Source organism: Aphelocoma coerulescens, chromosome 11 (genome assembly GCF_041296385.1).
Source record: "Aphelocoma coerulescens isolate FSJ_1873_10779 chromosome 11, UR_Acoe_1.0, whole genome shotgun sequence".
Lineage (NCBI taxonomy): Eukaryota > Metazoa > Chordata > Aves > Passeriformes > Corvidae > Aphelocoma > Aphelocoma coerulescens.
In genome coordinates, this window is record NC_091025.1 from 994,413 (window position 1) to 1,016,710 (window position 22,298).

Below are 22,298 nucleotides of genomic sequence, written 5' to 3' on the forward strand. Positions count from 1 at the left end.
TTTACCGACTTTCAGTCAGTATCTTTTCTTTTTCTTGTTCAGAATTTTAAAATAAACTTCTCAGCTTCCCACAAGGAAGACAAGAAGGGATGCTGGGCAACCTCAGCTCTGGTGTTTGACCCTTCCAAACACCACCCTGGGACCCGCGGGGCCCTGGCTGGGCACTGGCCCTGGACAATGCCCCATAGAAAGACACCACAGGGACTGCTCAGTCTGACCTTGCCACACCTGCAAGTTCCAGCTCCATAAATTAATGAGACTGGGACATAGCTGAATTTTGAAGGGAAACACTGGCGAGCCGGCCATCAAAATGAAATTCACCTTTACTGCTCCCAGTGCCACGTTTCAGCAGCGTGACATTAACACTGACCTCTCCAGGAGAACTGTACCCTCAAATCCCAATTGTCAGCATACTAGTATTTTATCATTATAATATTTATGTAGAGACATGCTCCTCACAACTATTTTAGTCATTCCTCTAGAAACTTAATCATTACTTTCAATCAATTAGCCAAACCTGGAGGCAATTTAAAGCCTTCACCAGAACTTCTCAGTGGTCTTTCTCCTCAAAATACGAGGATGAATCACTTATACATCCCTTCAATTAATGATTTAATTTTAATTCAGTTTATGCATATTGCAATTATTCACACCTGTACATTTAATACACACATACTTATTAATTTGACTGTTACCAGACAAAATGTCCTCTAATCCAGCACTTTTTTTAAAAGGAATAAATGTAATTGCCAAATCTTATTACTCTACTCAAACAGATCTCCTGAGTAAAGTTTGGCTTGGTCCTGCTCTGCTATCAGGGCTGTTCGCAGGGCAGACCTGAAAGTGAAAGTGAGACCAGGAAACCTGAGTCTCTGCCCTGAATCACCACCAATTCATCTCTTTCTAAAAAGGCTTTCACAAATTCCAAGTTTCCACAGGAACATATTCTTTCTCTTCCTGGCTTTTAACAACAACTGTCTCTTTAGGGGCAAATGCCATTTCCATTCACCACGGAGCACAGCAGCTTTCCTTGCTCTTTTCTGAAAGCCAAAAGTAAATGAACTCCCTTGGCTGAGCTCCACCAGGCTGGGAAGTTTAAAAAACTCCAGTCACTACGGTGACCCAGATTTGTTAGGCCAAATCTCCATATTCCAATAGCAAAATTAAATTTTCTAAGATCTTGGCCACTTCTTATCCCAGAGTGTTTATTTCCAAGGACAGTTCTGTTACCTGGGAGTTTTCCTGCAGTTCAAGTCTGGCCTGTGACACGTAAGGAAAAACATTCCACTTTCTTCCCCTCTGCACTCACAGAACCTATGGATTTCCCTAGTCAGCCCAGTGTTTTTGGGGAAGTCTTGTTCTGTTCTTAGACCGAGATCTCACATATTCTTTCCGAGCTTACAGAACCTCCCTGAGATCACATTTACAGTGGCACAGTTCTTGCCTTTCCGTAAAGCTTTTCCCTGTGTAAGGGAGAGCCTGGTCCCTTGGAGCTGGGGGAGGCACTTTCCTCATTCCAAGCTGCCTGGTCTACCAGGTACTAATATTTTATTTAATTACCATTGATTTTGGCTGGTGAAAACCCCGAGGCTGCAGGCCACCATGCCCAGGAAGCAGCAGCACACTCAGGACATGTTCTCAGAACTGCTTTTCACAGGGAAATTTTAAGTATGGAACTGCACTGACCCTGGGAATACAGACTCCAGGCTCTTTCCCTTTGGGACATGAGAAGTTCATCATCTTTGCCATCAGTCAAATTTTAACAGTCACCCGTTGCTGTGATGAACGTCAGAATGTACTGCAAGCACAGACATAAAAGTCAAACCAAAATGCACTCCTGCCTCCAAAAAAGCCAAAACAAAAGAGCCAAATCTATCCATTTGACCATTTGAAAAGTACTGAAGAAGCAGCAAGTTAAAAAATAAAATAAAGAAACATATCAACACACTCTTGCAAACTGATGGAATTGTCCTCTTTAAGCAGCTACTGGAATGCATTTAGTGAACAGTGTGAAGTGGGAGATGAGGGGCCACCACCCAGGCGTGCCCACGCAGACACACGCACACAACCCAGAAGCACAGAGAGAAACAGCATTAGAGATTTATTTCTGAAAAAATCAAATACAGAGTGAATTCACAAGGAAAAACCAAAACCTGATTCACCATATTGTCTTAACATTTCATAAAAAAGTAAAGCAAGTGATAATTTAAAAGATGAGAAATCTTAACGAGACATTAACCATTAACTTCTACTCCCATCCCTATTTCTATTTGACAAATAGAGCAGCAGGTGAAGTGCACAGACTGAAATCGTCACATAAAATCCTGCAAACAACCATTCAGGGTGCGCCCACTCCACTCTGCCTTTCTTTTTAAGTACATTTTCATTGCCATTTTATAAATGGAATTGTGTGGCCTTCTGGGAATTTCATTTAAAGAACAGATGAGCTTATCAGCGCTGCATTCAATTGCTGCAAGAAAGTTTAGCTTTATCTTCCAAATAAAGATTAACAAGTCTAATGAAAACTTATCACAAAATCATGGAGTGGTTTGTGTTGAAAGGGACCTTCAAGAGATCCAGGTCCACCCCTTGCCATGGGCATGGACACCTTCCACTAGCCCAGGTTGCCCCAAGCCCCATCCAACCTGGATTTGGACACTTCCAGGGATGGGGCAGCCACAATTTCTGGGGGCAGGAAGAACTTATCCTGGGCTAGGACATGACAGGGACAGCAGAGAAGGGAGGGGTTTATGTGAGAACCTGAGCAGAACATTTGCCGGGGCACTTTTATTAGTTTGGGTTTACATATGGAAGACAGAACGGTTTTTTTTCTTTTTAAAAAAAAAAAAAAAAAAAAGCAGATACCAACCCATTTCCTGCTTTTGAGTTGCTTTTGCTGTCCGTGCTGAGCTGAGAAAGGACATAGTGAGGCGCTTTGGCACTGTCGGCATCAAAGATATCCATGTTGGACTCTTCGCAATCTCGGCGTTTGATCCCTGGCCTCTGCTTTGGGTTGCGTTTGCGCGATTTACGTGGCACCTCAGTGTTATCATTGTAGGAACTGGTACTCATGTTACTGAAGTTGGAGGGTGAATCCTCCATCCACATACTGCAGCTCTGTTCTGACTCCAATCCACAGCCCTCATCCTGGCAGGACATCCGGCTGTTGTCCAGCAAGTCCTCGGGTGGTGGCGAGATGTACAGGACTGTGTGGCGCTTCGGCGTGGCCGGGTGCTGCTGGGCTGTGTTACTGGTTATCTGCTGCTCACTTACCCCTCGGGTACTTACCCCCACGGCCGCGGAGCAGCTCTCCACTTGCATAGCCTTGCTGTCGGTGACTGAGGTAGAGTAAATGGTAGGGCTGGAAGAGGTGGTAAAGGAGCTGCAAGCACCGCCCATGGAGGAAGAGGAGGGAGCTGAAGAAGCATCTGCGGTGTACAATTCACAAGTAAATACAGGACCCGTGGCGGGGCGTGCGCTGGCTATAGCAGTCCCAGTGAGATCAAGGTGATTTAGGAACCGATTGCTTTCCCCCAAGAAATGTTTGGAATTTGGTTCAGTTTTGGAATGGAAGTGCTTAAAGCAATACAGCCTAGCCAATACTTTGGAAATGTCCAAACAAGTCTTAGCACGATCCACTGTAATCAAATTTCTTTACAACTTAATGTTAATTCACATAAATGGCTGCGAGTAAACGGAGCTTTCATTGCCTCAGCTGGACTAATTATTGGTGTAGAAGCCATTTCATCTAAAATAGCCCCAAAACAAAATGCTTATAATCCACATTCAATGCCAATTAAACCATTTATTGTTGGAATTTTTTAATTTTTTTTTTTTTAAAGATGGGACTGTGCTTAGCCACAAAATATTAAAATAAGTTTCTAACCTATGAAGCAGAGAACTACAGGTCATTTTTAATGCAGACACTCCCTGCTTCAGAGGCAAATCCTGGAATAAAAATATGAGAAAATAAATGAGAAAAAGAGCTGCTGATTATTCCATCATAAATGAGAAATAAAATATAAAATCAACTGAGTTGGTAGGCAAAATGGAACTGGTATCAGTCACTATGAGTGAGCTGTTGATTTTGAAGGTTCAAAAGAGGGATGAAATATCTGTGCTGGAGACACGCTGATCCAAGAACTGGGAATCTCTGTAATTTGACTTGTTCAGTCACTGGGACCAATTTCTCTCAGACTTTATCAGTCTCTTCCACAGAGACGGCTTGGGACAGACCTCTGAAAAATTCCCATTAAACAGGAGATTTCCAACACTGTGACTGCGACTTCTGCAGAGGTCCCAGAGCTCAACCTGGTTTAGAAACATGAAAATTATTAAACCAAAGCCCTGAAGATTTCTGGAGAACACCATAATTGTTGCCACTGAAGAATTTTAACGGACAAATCAGTGGAATACATTAAGTTAAATATTCCAGGGGAAGCAGGCCAGACAAACATATGTATTTATTTCAATCATCTGTAGCTCACTGAGGAATAACTGAATTTTATAGTCAGATTTCAGCTTCCCGTGGGGAGACCCTGTTTTCTGTATTTCTGCACTGCCACCCACACCTGATAAACCAGAAGCACTGAAATAACCTAATTCTGGAAACAAATTGTACATTAAATATATACATAATAATACTGTATGTTTGTTCAGCTAGTTACTGCTGTCACACAGGTAATGCTTATTACTAAGAGGAACATGATGTTTCTCCTTTCTGTTGCTTGGGATTTTTTTTAAATGCAAAATATTGTAATAGTCTCTCAAGTCTAAAAGTTTTAGAGACTTTTGGACTATTTTATACAGTTTTAGTTATTTGAAAATAACAGAAAAAAGTACGTTCAGCCATGATATATACATTTAAATAACAGTAATACTCAGCCAACTTTCCTATACTGGGAATTACTGTGAGTATCAATGACTGATGATAAAGAATTTTTAAACCATTACTGTTTCCTACAGCTTTCCTGTACTAAATGAACGGAAAAGCAAACTTACACCACTTCAGACTGTCAAATTTAGTGGTTGTTACAGTTTATCAATAAACTATTCTGCCTTCCCCGAGCCTCCCAGTGAACCAGGAGCAGCTGAATGATACCAGTTCCATTTTCCAGCTTGTTCTTTGGCAAATACAGTGGCTGAAATTGGAGAATTCAGTCACTTTGCATTCCAATTTAAAGGCAAATTTCTCCTTTCTATATCATGCATTAATGCAATGCTTCTTTCAAAAACATTTATAGGATTGGCAAGAACTATTAAATATAGATATTCATTTCAGTGACAATATTTAGGAGCTGATTTGCAGCCACTTTGAGTTGAGACAGCCCATTGCTATTTGGGATGTTTGTTTTGGTAAAGAGGATTAGTTTCCATCCATCATTTATACCTCCAGAGAGAAGCAGAAGTGTGCCCAGGGACCCCCTGGAGCACCTGGCCGAGCTGCAGGACTGGGGGGCTGAATCCCAGGATTTGCCCCAGGAAAGGTCAGTATATGGAATTCAGGGAAGAGCCCGAGGCAGTGTGGGCACGTCGGGGGTCTGTGGGACAAGGACTCAGACCATGAAACCATTACACACATGGAACAGGCAGCAGGGCTTCGACTGCAGGATTCTTCCTCCAACAGATTAATATCAGATTTATCTTTTCACATCAATCCTGGGAGTGTAAGAAAACCTTGGACACTCCAGGCTCAGCTCTGCGTGGGCCACGTACACAAGCACTGGGCTCAGCAGGGGCTTCAGTGCATCTCCTGGCCAGGAATGCAAAACCTGCACTTTTCCCTCACTTTCCTAGGGAAAAAAATAAATATATCACTGAACCAAATGCTTTTCAGCACGAAGCTAAAAGAGCTGGTGATGGTAGTGTTGTTTTAGGGTGCAGCATTGTGAAATATTATCATTACTGCAATATCATCATTAGTGCTCTCAAAAACAATTTCTCCTCCTTTCTTTTTATAGAAGTTAAAAAGCACTTATACATATGAATATGTGTATGTGGGCTTTTATACTTTTAAAAAGTAAATAAACATTGTCCATTATAAATTGGTAACACTCTCCTCCATTTACCAGAGATGCCCCTGTGTAATGGTAAGATTAGATTATGGAAATAAATCCAAATTGAACAGTAATGGCAAGAAAATCTCTCTTCAGCCTTATATAATAAATGAATGCCATTACCACCCATAAATAAGAAAGTATGATAAATATTACAGCAAATAGAATAAATTGGCTGTATTGGAACAGTCAAATACACAGATTTTAAAACTTTTGGGGGGGATAAATGAGATAAATTAGTAATTGCTTCAGTAACATTTTAAGTTATGAAAATACTAAGAAACAGTGAAATCTATGTTTTCTCAGAGTCTGCAGGCCTTGAGCCAACTCATCTTCCTTTGAACTAATAAATAAACTGGGTCAATCAAATAAGAATTCACTATGTTACTGCAATGAATAAACAGTGCTTTACATGGCTCCCATTTGGGTTCATCATTTTATTCCAAAGCCAGTGACATTTGTATCTGACACCCAAAAGAGACTTCTTGGATGAACGTGCTGGATTTTGGAAAAAAAATAATTTAATTTTGACTTAACTTGTGTTGCGTTACAAGGTGAGAGCATACACACACCTTCCCCAGCTTGAGCATTCCTTTTATTTTACTTTCTTTAGACACATATTAATTGGAATTGTTACAGGTGGCTCATGATTTGCAATTTAACAGTGCGTGCAATGACAAATACATATATGTATTTTTAAGTGAGTAGGTACATTTTGAAATAGAAGACTGAATATATTTCACTTAACAGTCTCAAAATCAAACTCGCTTTCAGAGCGATGACACTGAACAGAAGCAGTGCTTGTCATGGCAAGTGTGCAGCCTCAGGAATAGAAATGAAATGTGCATCAGCATCACAAGGTGGGGGTTTTTTTCTCATTTTTTAATAAATAACAAGATAATATTCCACATTAGAGCAACTGTGATCACTGTTGAAACTAAACCTCCTGAATCTCTTTACTGCCATCACTGTAACACAAAAGGGAGCTGGAAGAAGTAATTCAGATTTTGCTGCCTGTGCTACAAGTTTTTCTTCCCTAAAAGAGGCAGAATTGTACCAATCAGTCCAGCACAGGGACTAAAAGTAAGGGAGCACATAGCAAAGAGTGTCCTGTGAGCAAACCAGGGCAGGCCTTTTCTTTTCAGTACCAAAAAAGCCAAAGAAAATTTATTACCTCCTGCATTAGCAACCAAGGCAATGACATATTTTCTATATCCTATTCTCCTGGGAAGTCAAACAAGGCATTCAGCCTCTAAAAAAAAAAGGCTGGAAAGGCAGGAGAGAGAAAAAAATCACTACTTGGCATTGAGGGAGTCTTTTTAGGTAACACTTCCGTGGAGCCAATCCTGAAATCCTTGTTCACTCTTTTCAAATACCCTTAAATACAACAAGGATTACCAAGTCCTCAAGGAGAAAGAGTGTCCTGATGACTTTGCTTTTTAATTGCAAAAGCAAGTCATTTCCCAGACTGGAAAGTTTAAGATTGTAAAGACAAATAAACTGAAGACATTTTTGGTTTCACAAGTTTTCCAGCCACCTGTGCATGGACAGCCAGGACAAGCAAAAAGCCATTAAAGAACTGGTTTTTTTCTCAGAACCTCCCCTGCATCCCATGGTATCCTCTATGCTCTGTGCAGAAAACAACTGTCAAAAATGAAAACTCACCCACAGGGTGAGGATTAAGTGGTGCATAAGCTTAGTATGTGAAGTGTAACTTTTATTAAATGTGTTAATTTATCTAACATGTCATGTCCTTGTAAGATTTTTTGATGTCAATTGGTTTATTTGAACCCCTGGACACAGAAGAACAATTTTAGGACAGACTCAGAAGGAAATTATGCAAAATTTCCACCATCAACCTTTGTGTTGTCAAAAGGTTTTAAAGGTAAAACCCAGAACTTACAAAGTGGCTGCAAACCTGCTTTCAACACCTCACATGCCAAACTCGGGGTTCTACTTTTCTTCTTCTTGTATTACTGATGTCATGTCAAAAACTTTTCCAAAAAGTTTAGTTTCAAATCAGTATCAATCCACTATTCAGAAATAAACAAAAAAAAAAGTAAAATTAAAAAAAAAAAATTTAAAAAAAAAGAAAGAAAGAAAAGAGACTTATGAAGAAGTCTGAAAACAAGACCGACCTATACCCTGGGTGAGATTGGATGGGTTAAGTGTCTCTGGCACTATTTGTCTTCACTATTGACAGACACTGTCACACAACCCACCACTCGATGCCTGTCTCTGAATGGCGAAGCTAGAATGCAAGTTAAGTGTATTAATAGAGAAAAAAACTAGCATCCCAGCAAATATCATAAAGCAATCCAATTCACCAGTTATTAAACACACTCAGATTCAAGATAGGTAGGTTAATTTAATTTACATTAAGCCCAACAGTGTAAATTCCCCTTTACATTCCCATGCTGACCCAAGCAGTGTATTATTATACTTTGGGTAAATACATCAATCAATGGTTTTGTTATGACTCCCATTATTCAATTAACACTCAAGTTTAGGTATCTAAGGAGGACTTTTGTTAGTGTCTCACACACACCAATTCCACGGATCTTAGATCCTTCCCACTCAGTGTAAAAGGCTGATTCCAAGCAAGCAGAACTCTGGGACCCTCAGCTGCTCTCTCCAAGCTCTGCCACCCCTCAGCACCTCCCCAGCTCCCTGAATGAGACATTAGGATTGATGGATCTGGCAAAAAACACCTCAAATTAAGAAACAGACTATTTTATCTCTTAAATATAGGGTTGGGTTTTTCCTAAGAAATCAAGAACTGCTCTTGGTCTTCACAACATTGTCGATGCTGCTACAGAAGGAGGTGCCCAAGCAGTGGCACAACGGTACTGCTCTTGCCCCTTGCTGCCTTGGTTTTCCATTATTCCTTATGGAACAGGAATTCTCATGTCACAAAGTAGCTCTCAAGTCTTTCTGAGCTAATAACAGGAGCCATTTAATGCAAGAAATTGCCGTAAGAAAAAAACCTCACAGAACGATGAAAGTTTCTGTTTGAGTAGTTCTAGAAAACTGGGTTTACTGACTGTATGAAATTCATGAAGACTGAAAAGAAATTTAATTTAGAAAAAAGATGCGAACTAGATGTGAAATTTATGAAGACTGAAAACAAACAATTTAGAAAAAATATGAACTAGATGAACACCAATATAAATATGGAATTCCAAGGAAGTTCATGGAGCAGGAATGCCCTCAACACACGACTCCTTACAGCTGGTATATTCCAACTGAATTTGGAGAGAAAACACCTAAAATGGAAAGAGTGAGAAAAATCTTTGTCTCTGGCATTTCCCAGCAATGATGTCTCACCAGAAGACCCTTTGGAATGATGAAGGAACCTCTCCAAGCTAAGCTGACCCTCATCACAGCCTGGCCTCTCCAGACTGGGTTCTGCCACGGCTCTTTTGGGACATGAACTTCCAGGAGAAACACTTAAATCCATGTACAGCACCAGGAGGGTGCATTTTGAATGAGCATTAGGGTCTGCTTGAAGTTCATTGTGTAAGAAAGAAGAATTTGACTCGTGACTGAAGCAAGCAGGCTGCAGACAGAAATCCCCGGAAGACATCCTCCTGGAAATGACAGGAAGGCATTTCCAACTGGGAGAGTGGTGGGAAGAGGAAGGGAAAAGCCTACAAAGAAATGGAAGTTTTTACAGGCATTGGAGACCAACTACAAAGAAGAATCCTTTTTTCTGCTCATTTGTTTACAATGCGCAATCGTAAGCCCAGGATAAGAGAACTGGGGACAGCACTGAGATCCCCTTTGAAATCTCTGGTAATTATTTCTGTATCAACAGGAAAAACTGACTAATGACACCAGGAAGGATGATAAATGGACAAAATATTTTCAGTAAAAATAAAAATGAAGAAGCCTGAGAAGCCACTCAGGGAAAGCTAAACCAAAACAAACCCATCTCCATTTTGAGCCTTTATGAGAATCTTCTGTTTGAGAATGATGAAAAAGTCTTATTTTGGCAGCAGAAAACATGACCCCTTAGCACCCAGTCTCTACCCCACAGGTGATGCAGGTATCTTTATCCATGTCTCTAAAGTAGCAATTCAGAAGCAAAGCCCTATTTTCGTAATTAAAATGACCAAAGATGCTTATAGCAACATTCAATTACAACTCCAATCAAAAAAGCCAATTACATCTGTTTGGACAAGTAGGTTGTTCCTTTATTAAAAAGAAGCATAAAAAGAAGCATAAAATTGATCACAAAAAGGTAAAGTTTCATCATTTACCTACTATTTTCCTAGGATGTAATCACAGGCGTTTGCGAGCCAGAAGACTTCACTACATCACAGATTAACTGTATCCAAAACGGAGAATGCAAAAGAGGAGATCAGTAAATACAATTCAGCAGCACAAAACCTGTTCCCCTTTTGCTGCAGCAAGAACACCACTCTGGAGAATTCCACTGGAAACTACAAACTGGAAACTGGACAGCAATGCAAAAAAAATGGAAAAATATATATACATTTGCCTCTGTGGGAAATGGAAAGCAGCTTGAGAGATCATCAACAAGATGAAGCATCTCATTCCAAGTTTTGCAGCAGGAAGAACAAGGAATGGTGAGAAGGGAAGTGAGTTTCTGTAACAGTTCACTGGGGTTCAGAAGGTTTGAGCATTCCTGGCACTGGAAAGAAAAGATGAAAAAGCAACACTCATTTAAAGAATATGGTTCAAAACACTCCTGATCATCCCCTAAAGACAAGAACCATGTGCTACCTACAAGCTGGAAAAACACCTTTGAGAAAGGACTTTAATTGGCAGAGTGAATTTTAAGCTTCAAGGTGTCTTGATCATCACCAAAAAATTGTTCAGCCTCTCAGAACCAACTGAGAAGAGACTCAAGCATTGCTTCTCAAAACTGGAGCTCACAAACACTGTGCAGGAGCACTGGGAAAGCTTCAGGCACATTTATTTCATGTAAAATCTCCAGGCAGAGCACACAATGACATTTCTCAGCATGACACCCTCAATGCATTTCCAGAGTCTGGAGATGATTCATATTTAATGTGTTTATGGTGCTGCACCGGGAAAAATCCTGCTTTTCCTGTCCCCTGAACAAAGACATTGGAATTCAAGTAGCGAGCACAGAGAACCGTTTCCAGGGGTAAAACCTTTCCCTTTCCCTCCCTTCTGCTTTCCAGAAGAACTACAGAATTAGAAGCTTGAGCTAGCAGCTCAAAATCCCAGAGTTCTATGAAATCATACTTGCCTGTTTGATATTCAGAGAGTGGGTAACACCTCTTTTGTCTGAATTAATGAATAGGAGATACACATTTATTTACAAATTAATGAAAATCCAATCAGCAACATTCCATTTTCATACTCTTACAACTGTTCTGTAAATCACAAAACAAATTTCCAAATGGAAGAAGAACTAGAAGTCTGCCCCATGAGGTCATCACTGCTAAAACCAGCCCATCCTGCTCCTCCAAAAAAAAAAAACAGGAGTTAACTGCAGCAGTATTTCCAAGGTACAGTGTGATTTATATGGGACAGAACCCCAGAGCAAGGTGACAAAAAAGCCTCAAGTAAGCTGAATTTCAGCCAGATATTGCCTTACTCTGCGTTTCAGGAAGCAGAGAACAAGCTGTGTGAACTACTAGAGGAGTAGTAAAAAGCTCTGAACACTTTGGATCAATCCCCGTCACGGAATCCTCTCATTATTCAGAGTAATCAGATCTGCAGGGGAATTCTACATGGTGTGGCTAGCTGTTCAAATTAGCCCTTCCTTTCAAAAACAACAGTAAATGAGATTACCTACAGCACTATGCAGACTGAACTATCATTTCCCTCTCATTCCTAAATATGAGGTTTTAAGGCAAGTAAGAGCAGACAAAAAAAAAATAGAAAGACTTACAGAAAACAAGGGGAAAATTTCAGATACAGAACAAGAAGTTGCCAGTCCTTCCTCCTTACCCTGCTCCTGTACAGTGTCAGCTCCCCAAAAAGCTGCCCACAGTCTGCTATTAAGCATTCGATGTATACAAATGATAGTCAATCTTCATCTTTTGAAATATAAGTGTAAAATGTATGTTTGTTTCCCTGTATAAACACCTGGTCTGCACAAAGCCCAGGATGATTTTTCTGTGAAGAAACCCCAACCAGACCTCTCATTACTACTTGAGGCAGGGTAACACAGGCTGAAAGTGAGGTGGCAGCTTTTCAAAGACATAGCAGAAATCCCAAAACAATTAAAGAAAATAGTAAACCACCTTTTGTCTACCAGCATGGTACAGCTACAGCAAGAACATGTGCCACATTCAAACCAGCAGTGGAGACAAAATGGGTCTTTGTCTGGTTGGGTGGGGCAGTTTAAAGAGAATTTTTAACAACTGTCACTCCAGGCCCATGTCCCATGTCCCTCTCCAGCTCTCCTGGAGCCCCTTGGGCACTGGAAGGGCTCTAAGGTCACCCTCGACCCTCCTCTTCCCCAGGCTTAATAATCCAAGCTCTCAATTTGATATCAGCTCAGAGGGTCACTGACATTGAAAAGTGTTCGTAGGTGAATGATCAGGTCTCCTTTCAGTGTTAACAAAAAGCCTCAACATTAAAGTTTTTGATTCCAGAAACTTGTGCTGCAGTTTAACCCAAACACACCTAATGCATCTCAGGTTTTTTAAAGGATCTGGACTGGCTGCTGGCAGACACCAAATACCTGGAGGCAACAGACTTTTAGTTCCACTCAAGTTTTTATGTCTTTTCTGTTAGGTACAGAATTAATTAGCAGTTCAGGTCTGTCTGTGGATTTAGAGTGTAACAGGGTTTGTGGGGTAGTTTTGTTCAGTTGTTTTTAGGATACATGTTTCTACAAGATTTGGTTGCTGCTGTCTATGAACCAAACCCATCATTAAGAACCCTGATTTTAGAACGGATGCCCAAATCATTTTTTTAGTAAGTGATATAAAAGTATCAAATCCTTCCAATATAATAAAAGCATCAAATTCTTTCAATGACCAAGTTCCACTGTGCACAGTTAAATCCACAGGTTCTCAGGAGAGGTCTGGCAAAACATGAATGGTGAGCAGTGCTGTAAAGTTTCTCTGACAAACCTACAACCACTTCAGGTTCTGATCAGGATTCCTGAACCATGCAAATCCGGGAAACAGTTTCACACAAACACTGAATGAATATGAACTTGGAGAGAGAGAAAATGGAATAATGCAGCTATCTGAATCCTCACCCTACAGACATTTTTTTCTCAAGCAACAATTTAAAGCCAAGTAGGAAAGTGGAACATGACCTTATAAGAAATATGGGGATCAAATTATGAAAAAAGCCTCCTTATCCAGTGAACGGATATAATGGGCATATAATGGGCAAAATGATCTTTTCTCCCCATTGCACAGATGTTTACTAATATATATGTTACTGACAAGAATTCCAGATGCAAGCCAGCACTAAGGCTAACCTCCCAAATCAAAACTTTGTCCTTAGATCCTCACTTTTTTATGTTTAATGAAGATTAGTGAGAGTCTTTAAAGTCTACAACATGGCTGGGAATAAGAAAAGGATGCAGACTAAAAGGTCATGCCTCTTTTTTATATGTTGTCAATTAGAAAAATAACTACACTGGTAATTTACAGAGTTCCAGCTGATATACATTATATCCTCATGTATTTGAGGATTTTTTACCACATCACGCTAGAAATGTATGTGAAAGGAGTTTAAATACTACACTTCCTCAGGCCCCAGTGGAAAACGTGACCTTTTCTTCCTCCTCACATTTTGGTAAAAGCTTCATGGCCCAAAATGTAATCTCCCATTCCATTTTTATCCTAACTAGAATCCACTGGTTTACAGTCAGTCGGCATTCCACCTTAGATCCAAACAGGGATTTATTCCCTTGGAAGACAGAGTGCATTCTAGGAGTTAATTGCCTGTGTGGCATAACAGAACAGAGGAACAGATAATTTATTTCTTATGGAGATGCATATACGAAACACAACAACCATTAACATAAAATACTGACACTTTTGATTACCCAGCTGAATGATACCACCTATATTCTCCTAGAATGAACTCTGTTACTTCTCCACAAGCTCTTTCTTGCACTCAGAACTTTGCCAGCACTGTTCATGTTGGCCAGAACATTACAAACCTTAAGAAAATACAAGAATAAAGGAGAGTCCTTACCAGCAGCAACTACAGCTGGAGGCGGCGAACCGGCCTCGCCACCGCTTGTTTGGCTCATGGATGCTATGGATGTTTCTCTGGAAGGTGGTAACTGCAGCTCCTTTGGGAGAAGGTCATAGACAGATTCTGTGGAACAAAAAGAACTTGATCAAAAAGTCACCTGTGTCCTGTACAAGAAAATAAAGAATGTTTTTGCCTGTAAGATACGAACTATAACCCAACGCTTTCACAACCTCTGGAAAAAGTTGCAGTAAGTGCTCGGAAATAACAGCATGGAGAAAAGTTATTTCAGAAAACAAACAAACATTAAGATGCACATTCTGAAGATTGAAACAAAGGACACAAACTTGTTCAAACAAAGAAATAATTCATGAACTCCCAGAGAAACTATTCTCATCCAGAATGAAGGGCTGAGGGCAGCACATCACGTGAGAATCTGAGACAAATCTGGTTTCAGAATTCCAACTGTGCAACTGACTTCTTAAGGAAAAAACCTAATTTAGCACCATCATCCTAACAACATCCTATAGTCTTAGAATCAGACTGGTGTGGGTGGGAAGCAACTTTAAAGCCCATCCCATCCAACCCCCTGCCATGGGCAGAGACACCTTCCACTATTATCCCCAGGTAACTCTAAGCCCCATCTGACCTGGCCCTTGACACTTGCAGGGATCCAGGGGCAGCCACAGCTTCCCTGGGCAACCTGTGCCAGGGCCTCCCCACCCTCACAGCCAGGAATGCCTTCCCAATATCCCATCCATCGCTGCCCTCTGGCAGTGAGAAGCCATTCCCTGTGTCCTGTTCCTCCATCCCTTGTCCCCAGTCCCTCTCCAGCTCTCCTGGAGCCCCTTTAGGCCCTGGAAGGGGCTCTAAGGTCCCCCTGGAGCCTTCCCTTCTCCAGGTGAACTCCAGCTGTCCTAGTCTGGCTCCAGCACCCAGGGGCTCAAGGCCTTGGATCAACTTAGTGACCTCTTCAGGGCTTGCTCCAACAGGTCCATGTCTTCCCTGCCCTGTATTAATCCCGTGGTTTTGATCTCTCTTCCTCCTTGTGTGTTACCCAGGAGACGTCCTAAGGTTCCCTCCTAAGAGCTTGTTCCATCCTCTCATATTTACAGCTCTCAAGCTAATTCCAGCCTCCTGTACACCTGCAGCCTTAGGAGTGCTCACCAGGTGTTTCAGGATAGAGGTTTGATATGATATTTTAGATCCCATTTCAAGTAACTTGGTCTCTATCAATGAAGCATGAAATTAAAGATTTGCTCTTAATGGTCTTGTGATCTTTGGGAATGTGCTTCAATTCTAATGCTGGCTTTTCCTTCCCTCCCTCTTTATCATACTGGAATTATTCACAAAGATTAGAATTGTGCTGCTTGTGGATTACTGCAAAAATCATGTGCTCCCTAAGAAAAAATTATCCTGTGGGAGTCTTGGATGTAAGCATCCCTTTAAAGCAAAAGGTTTGACAGAACCTTCGCCACACCAGAGAGTCAAAAATAAATTTCTTAAACAAAAAAATATCCACAAGAACCACCCCAAAGAGAAAAGCTCTCAATTACCTACTAACTTGGGGTTTGGAAAGGAGCTTTTGTAGTCAACTCTGTTATGAGTCATGACAGAATGATGATGATGACAATTCACTCCTCTCAGAGGATTTCTTGAGGAGAAAGGAATGCAAGTGTATGTATATGTTCAACTTACATATGAAATATAAAGCGTTCTGTAGTTACCTGCAGACACACACTGCTGTAATCCCTCATTTTGGGGCCCCTCACTAAACATTTTGAGTAGCAGCAGCCCTGAACACCTGCCTGTGGGTTTCCTGCCCTGCTACAGGTAGTAGTGCCAGTGCCAGCCAGAGAAAAGGCTGGTGCTCGTTTACAAGGGCTTGTACAAACTGCTGCACTCATCTCTGAGGAAAAGCAAATGCAGCTGCTCCTTGTAGTACAACAGGAGCAAAAGTGACAACTAGTGTTGCCTTCCAACCCCTTTCAACCCCTTCCAAACCATTCTGTGAATCTATGAACACAGGGCAGAAGTTTATGGTCAAATCCAAACTTTCAGAAGAAAAACAGCTCTCCTGGCTTTTTTTGCACCAGATGCAGCTTCACAGTCTAAAACACATCATTAGTGAACTCCAGTTCAACATCTTCCAGAGGAATCCCAACTGCAGTTCAACACATCCAGAGGAATGCCCAGGTACCTTTAAGAACTCTTGCTGCCACAAACCTACTCCACACACATCAGACTTCAAATGAAACTTTGTGTTTTCACCTAAACACAGGCCAATGTTTATATATGCTGAACTATAAATAGCATTAAAGCAAAAACTGACAAATTCCAGAAACATGAGAGTTGTTGCAAGGAAACTAATTCTTCCCCAGAGGATACAGCTCCCCCCATGCCTCACACTGCATTAAGAGCTGAAGTTACTGCTCAGCCCCTTTCCATCACCATGTTTTACATGTGTGTGCACTCACCAATACCGAGAACATAAAATTTCCTGCTAGAATTTTATGTTGATTCATGCAGAAAACACCTACTAAAGGGAAAGGCTGCTATAGAAATGCAGTATTACATTTGCAGGCAAAAATAGCATTTCAGCATCATTACGTATTTCTACATAATTAGCAAGAAAAAAATGTGTAGACAGAATTCTTGCTTCCAGCAGCCAGTGCTGAATCAATGAGGAAGTTTAAGCTGTCTAACAGCACTAAGTGTCTTGTAATTTATTGCTGATTTAAATTCCATTGACGAATACATTGGTTGATCTCAAGTTCCTGGGGTTTTTTTTTCTGGAAGTAGCTCCATTTATACTCAACGTTTAAACACATTTTCTCTCTCCATACAGGAAGCAAGGAACACGTGTTTCAGGATTAGTGTTATGATGAAATATAAACAAGATAACACACAAACAAGATAACAAAACCCTAGTGATCAGCCAGAAGTCCCACACACTCATTCCCCCACACAAACCCTCACCTGCATTAAGGTAATCAGTTATTAGATATATTATCTACAGTAAACTTCCAAATCTCTTCTCCTTCCCCAAAATATCTCGCCTAGACAAGCCCAGCTTCACAAATTCTCCTCCCGAAACCAAGGACACACAGGGACAGGCAGATTTACAAAAAGTATTTTAAGTGTCAAATTTCTTCAACTGCCCTTTATCCGATTATCCTGCCCTCATAATCTCTCATCTGAGATCAGCTGCTTGGAACTTTGATCTTCCTGCCAGTTGTACTGACAGTCCAGAAAATTCTATTTCACATGGTTATATGGACCAAAACTGCACCAAACATCAGATCAGGATCCAACAACACAGCACCTGCAATCAGGACAGAGAAGATTTTGTCCACGTGTACTACTTGAACCTGCACAAAACATTCTGAATTTATATATTAGTAAAAAGTAATCAAGAAATTTAGGAAGGAATTGTTCCTTTGAGGGTAGGGAGGCCCTGGCACAGGTTGCCCAGAGAAGCTGTGGCTGCCCCTGGATCCCTGCAAGTGCCCAAGGCCAGACTGGACAGGGTTTGGAGCAACCTGGGCTAGTGGAAGGTGTCCCTGCCCATGGCAGGGGTGGAACTGGATGGGCTGTAAGGTCTCCTTCAACCCAAACCATTCCAGGATTCCCTGGAATTGGGTCATTTTAAGTTAAAACAACCCCACAAAAGGTGTCTGTGGCAGGGCTGGACACATGACCACCAGTCCACACAAAATACGCCCTTGGGTCAACACGGACCTGGATCAGTCCCAGCAGCTGGTGACAGCTCTGTCTTTGAGGGGGAGAGGAGAGGCCTTGGAAAGATTTAGGAAAAATAACACTGAGAAGGTACAAAAAGCAGCTGGTGAAGCTGATGTGGTGATGCTGCAGCAGGAGCGCGGAAGGCTGGTTCGTGATGGCAAACCAAATTCTGCAAGCTCCTTCACTTCCTCTTTTACTCACTTCCCCTCAGTGCACACACAGTTGCCCTTTTCTAGGAATGTTTTTGGATATCTACACACAACCTAACCAGGCTGAGTTACAGACCTGGGCCTATAGCAAAGTCCAAGTGCTCAGCCTTCTCCCATACCCACCAGCAGCAAATACCTCTGAAATTCCTAACCCATCCTCATCCTCACAGCACCAAGGGACCTTTCAGAAACACAACACACCTTGCAAGCTGCAACATCACATTCCTCCTCACTCACTAACATGCTGGGATTCCATTTAAACTTCATTCTCAGGAACAGAGCAGTTAAGCTTACAGGAGCAAAGAGAACACGACACAACTGCTTCCTGTGTGGGAATGCTGAGACAACTCCAAGATTCTGTGACAAGTCCCATACAAAGCCCTGCTTTTCCCAAAGAGTAGGTATTCCCAGCATGGAGAGTGCTCTCCCTCCTCATGGAAAGTTTTCTGTAAAGCAGCAAACCAAGTACACAAGGATCCACTATTCTGTCACATGCAGCACCTGTGAGACTCTTCTGGGCCATGAATCCTCCATGACTTTCTGGCTGCACCTACACAGACATTTCAGCTGCACAGATTAAAAACTGTGATTTCTAGAAATTTAGTGCCCCATTATCTCGAGCTGTGCTAGGACTGGCTCAGGGTGTTAAAGAACCTCTCTGTCCTCAAGCTTTTGTGATGCAAATTGAATTGAGATCCTTCTGGTTGGCTGACCAAATTGCTGCTGCCCTTAACTCAGCACCTGGTGACACTGGGAGCATAGAGATGTGGAAAAGAGCAGAGAACACCCAATTCCAATGTTTAAAACACAGCAGCTCATCCACGAGGAATGCAGACATCCTCGCTTTGCCAGGACCTCCAAACACCTTAAAGGTTATAGAATTTTCTTTACATACAGAAAAGAGACCCCTAAGCTTTGCTATTTCATATCAAAAGCCAAGCCACGCTACCCAGAACTGCCACAGCTGGAAGCCAAGTCACAAACCCAATGGAGAAGTTAGCTCTGACCTGCAGGCAAATGAGGCCATAACTAATGCAGAGGGTCCTGGCTGCAGCTCCAACTCCACCACCATTTCTCCAGGTTGTTCCCAGGCCCAGTCTTGAGGAGGTTGTTGGAATCCAGCCCCAGCTCTCCCCCAGCTCACCCGTGTCTGTTCCACCACTGTGACCTGCTCCTGGGATTTCAGCCCCTGTAATGCCAGGGGCTCCTCCAGCAGCATCCCCTTGATCCCCACTCCTGGACTAACAGGTAATGACAGATTTCCTGCTCCATGGAAATCATGCAAAGAGCCAGATCAGTACATGGGGGAAGATGAGAACCACCCGAATTATCAGCACTAGAGGCAGAGATGGGGCACTTTCCACTTGCTGCAGACATTTTCTGCCCTTAAGGAAAGGTACATCCTGGAAATCCCTTACCACTTCCATGACCTCATGAACAGCAGCCAAGTTAATCCTTGTCTTTTAATAAGCTCCCTGCACTGAATGGCTGCCCATTTGATCCCCACTGATACTCGTCTCCTCAACATGGTTTAATACCCGCACAGATTTGGCTGGTTCTTCCAAAGCCATTTCCTTGCTGCAGCACATGACAGTCACACCAGAGATTAGACAAAACCTTGGTGTCCTCCTCTAATCAGCTGGAGGCATCGGAGCAGAAATCTCTTCTAATGATGTCCACTAAGCTGATCAAAAAAACAAGCAAGCAAACAGGCCAAGAGAGTTGTTTATATGGAACTGAGATTAAAAAACAATTAGAAAACATGAAGCAGCAAGTAGCCTCTGCTACACGGGGGAGGTCAAAGAAGTGAGCACGCGTGCTCAGCAAATTAAAGAGGCCATAAAGGAAAAATAACAGTGGCCATATTCCACCTCACCCCCAAGCTAGGGATGCAAATTCCATTTCAGAGCACCCACACACATATATAAAGGTTCTATGATGCTAATCTAAGACACAGTTTTGGGCTAAACCTGTATTACCAAGGCTCCAAATGTCAGATTGTCACTCCTCACTCCAAAGGCCACTGCATTTTAATAAAACAGTACATGTGACTTAACAACTTTCAGAAACTTTTGTGGGTAAGGGATGCTAAAACCAGAATCTACTCTAGACCTAAAAAATTCAGGCCTCTGCCAGAAGACCTTGTGGTTGGTCAATGTGTTTATCTTGAAGTTCAGTTCTACTCAGATTTCAGTGTCCATGATAAACACCACAGCTTAGTGGTTGAGCTTATTGGAGGCCACTGATTCCACCACAATAGCTTAGTTCAGAGAGTTTTTAGAGAATGATGGGGGAATGGGGGAGCTCTAAATATTTAAAATCTAATCAAAGCTTTGCTTTGTTAAAAACGTTCGTATCACATGACCCTCAGGGATTTTTCTGTACACAAAAGCTTGGGTGTGGGAAGACTTTGAAGCAGCTTATTTTGCCCATCAGGAAGAGCCTGTAGGAGCCAGCTGAGGAACCCTCTGGCTCTTCACCCCAAGACAAACAGGTTCTCCTGCAGACCCCAGGAACAGTATTGACTGAGTAAGTTTGGTTATTATAACACAGAGAATTCAGAGACTCACAGAATCAAAGAATGGTTTGGCTTCAAAGGGACCTTAAAGCGCATCTCATTAAACCCCCAGCCACAGGTAAGGACACCTTCTGCTAGACCAGGGTGCTCCAAGCCCTGTCCAACCTGACCTTGGACACTTCCAGGGATGGGGCAGCCACAGCTTCTCTGAGCACCCTGTGCCAGGACCTCACTGCTCTCACAGGGAAGAATTTCTTCCCAGCATCCCGGCAGAACTCCTAACAAAATTAAGGAAACATTTCAGAAAACTTAGGCCACCCCACTAGAGAGAGTCCACATCTCACAGCACGACTGTTCTCCCTTCCTCAAGGCTAAACCAGGAGAAGTAACCTCAAGACCCACAGGAGTAACTCCTGCAGTGAAAATACAACAGCTCAGTGCCTTTTAGCCTTTGAGTGAGCAGACAAAACTGTTCCTCCAGCTGCTTTGAGATAGCACACCCATAGCCCTGACAGGGAATGGCAGGGAATCTGCCCCTAGCCCCTGGAATGTTTTAAGCATTGAGATGGCAATGCCAATAACAGGGCTGGCACAGGGACCGGCACAGGGACTGCATGGATGGAAGCCAAAGAAGGATAACAAGGATTCAGTAAGAAGCTCAACAGAGGAAGCTCTGAGAGTCTGAGAAAGGCAACTAGGAGAGAGACAAAGCCCAGTGCATAAACCAGAACAGAAACAGACGGAGACAGGCACAGCCCAGACAGATCAGTGACCACTAAAGCACTTCCTACTTCAGTGCCGAGGGTTTGTTGTTGTTGTTGGGGTTTGGGCTTTTTCCTTTTTTTTTGTTTGGTTGGCTTTTCTGAGTACTCCTTAGGAGATTCAAACTCTCACTTGCAGAAGTGAGAATCACCCATGACAACTGCAGGCCACGGCAGCTCTACTTAAGGGACAGCAGAGATTTTTAAGTTATAAAGTTACAAGATAAAAGATTTAGAAGAACACACAACAAAGAGTCAGCTTTTGTTCTGTATCTGTCAAAAGAGGATTTAGGACATATTACAGACTATCATACTCCTGGATTTCCTAACATCTTTGCAACTTCACTGACTTAACACCAGAAGCTTGGCAGCAGGGAAAACAAGACAAACAGTCCTGAAAACAGGTTTAGGTTTCACACAGAGCAAAATGGAAGGACCCTGCTTGAACATATGTAGAAAAGATAAAATACAGCGACTGTTCAAAGAATCACAGAATCACTAAGGTTGGGAAAGACCTTTAAGAACATCAAGACCGACTGTTAACACAGCACTACCAAGTCTCACTAAACCACAGGGATATAGATTTAAATGGGATACTGGGAAGGAATTGTTCCCTGTGAGGGTGGTGAGGCTCTGGCACAGGGTGCCCAGAGAAGCTGTGGCTGTCCCTGGATCCCTGGCAGTGTCCAAGGCCAGGCTGGACATGGCTTGAAGCAACCTGGGCTAGTAGAAGGTGTCCGTGCCCATGGCAGGGGGTGGAACAGGATGGGCTTTAAGGTCCCTTCCCACCCAAACCATCCTAGGATTCTTTGACACTTGTGAAATTCTGTGATATAACTGCATG

General features: G+C 42.1%; 1 protein-coding gene across 9 annotated transcripts in view; it reads right to left on the reverse strand.

Moving 5' to 3' along the window:
- NFAT5 (nuclear factor of activated T cells 5) overlaps positions 1–22,298 on the reverse strand; it is a 60,905-nt gene that overhangs the window by 24,400 nt on the left and 14,207 nt on the right. For 4 of the 9 annotated variants that reach the window (XM_069027102.1, XM_069027101.1, XM_069027100.1 and 1 more), the window contains exons 2-3: positions 14,223–14,348; positions 2,870–3,428 (exon numbers count right to left, since the gene is read on the reverse strand). In XM_069027102.1, coding sequence (XP_068883203.1) covers positions 2,870–3,428; positions 14,223–14,348 — 685 coding nt within the window. Of the gene's footprint in view, positions 1–2,869; positions 3,509–3,886; positions 3,949–5,579; positions 5,793–14,222; positions 14,349–22,298 lie in introns of those variants that run through there. The other 5 variants (XM_069027105.1, XM_069027106.1, XM_069027103.1 and 2 more) reach the window with 5 other exon arrangements.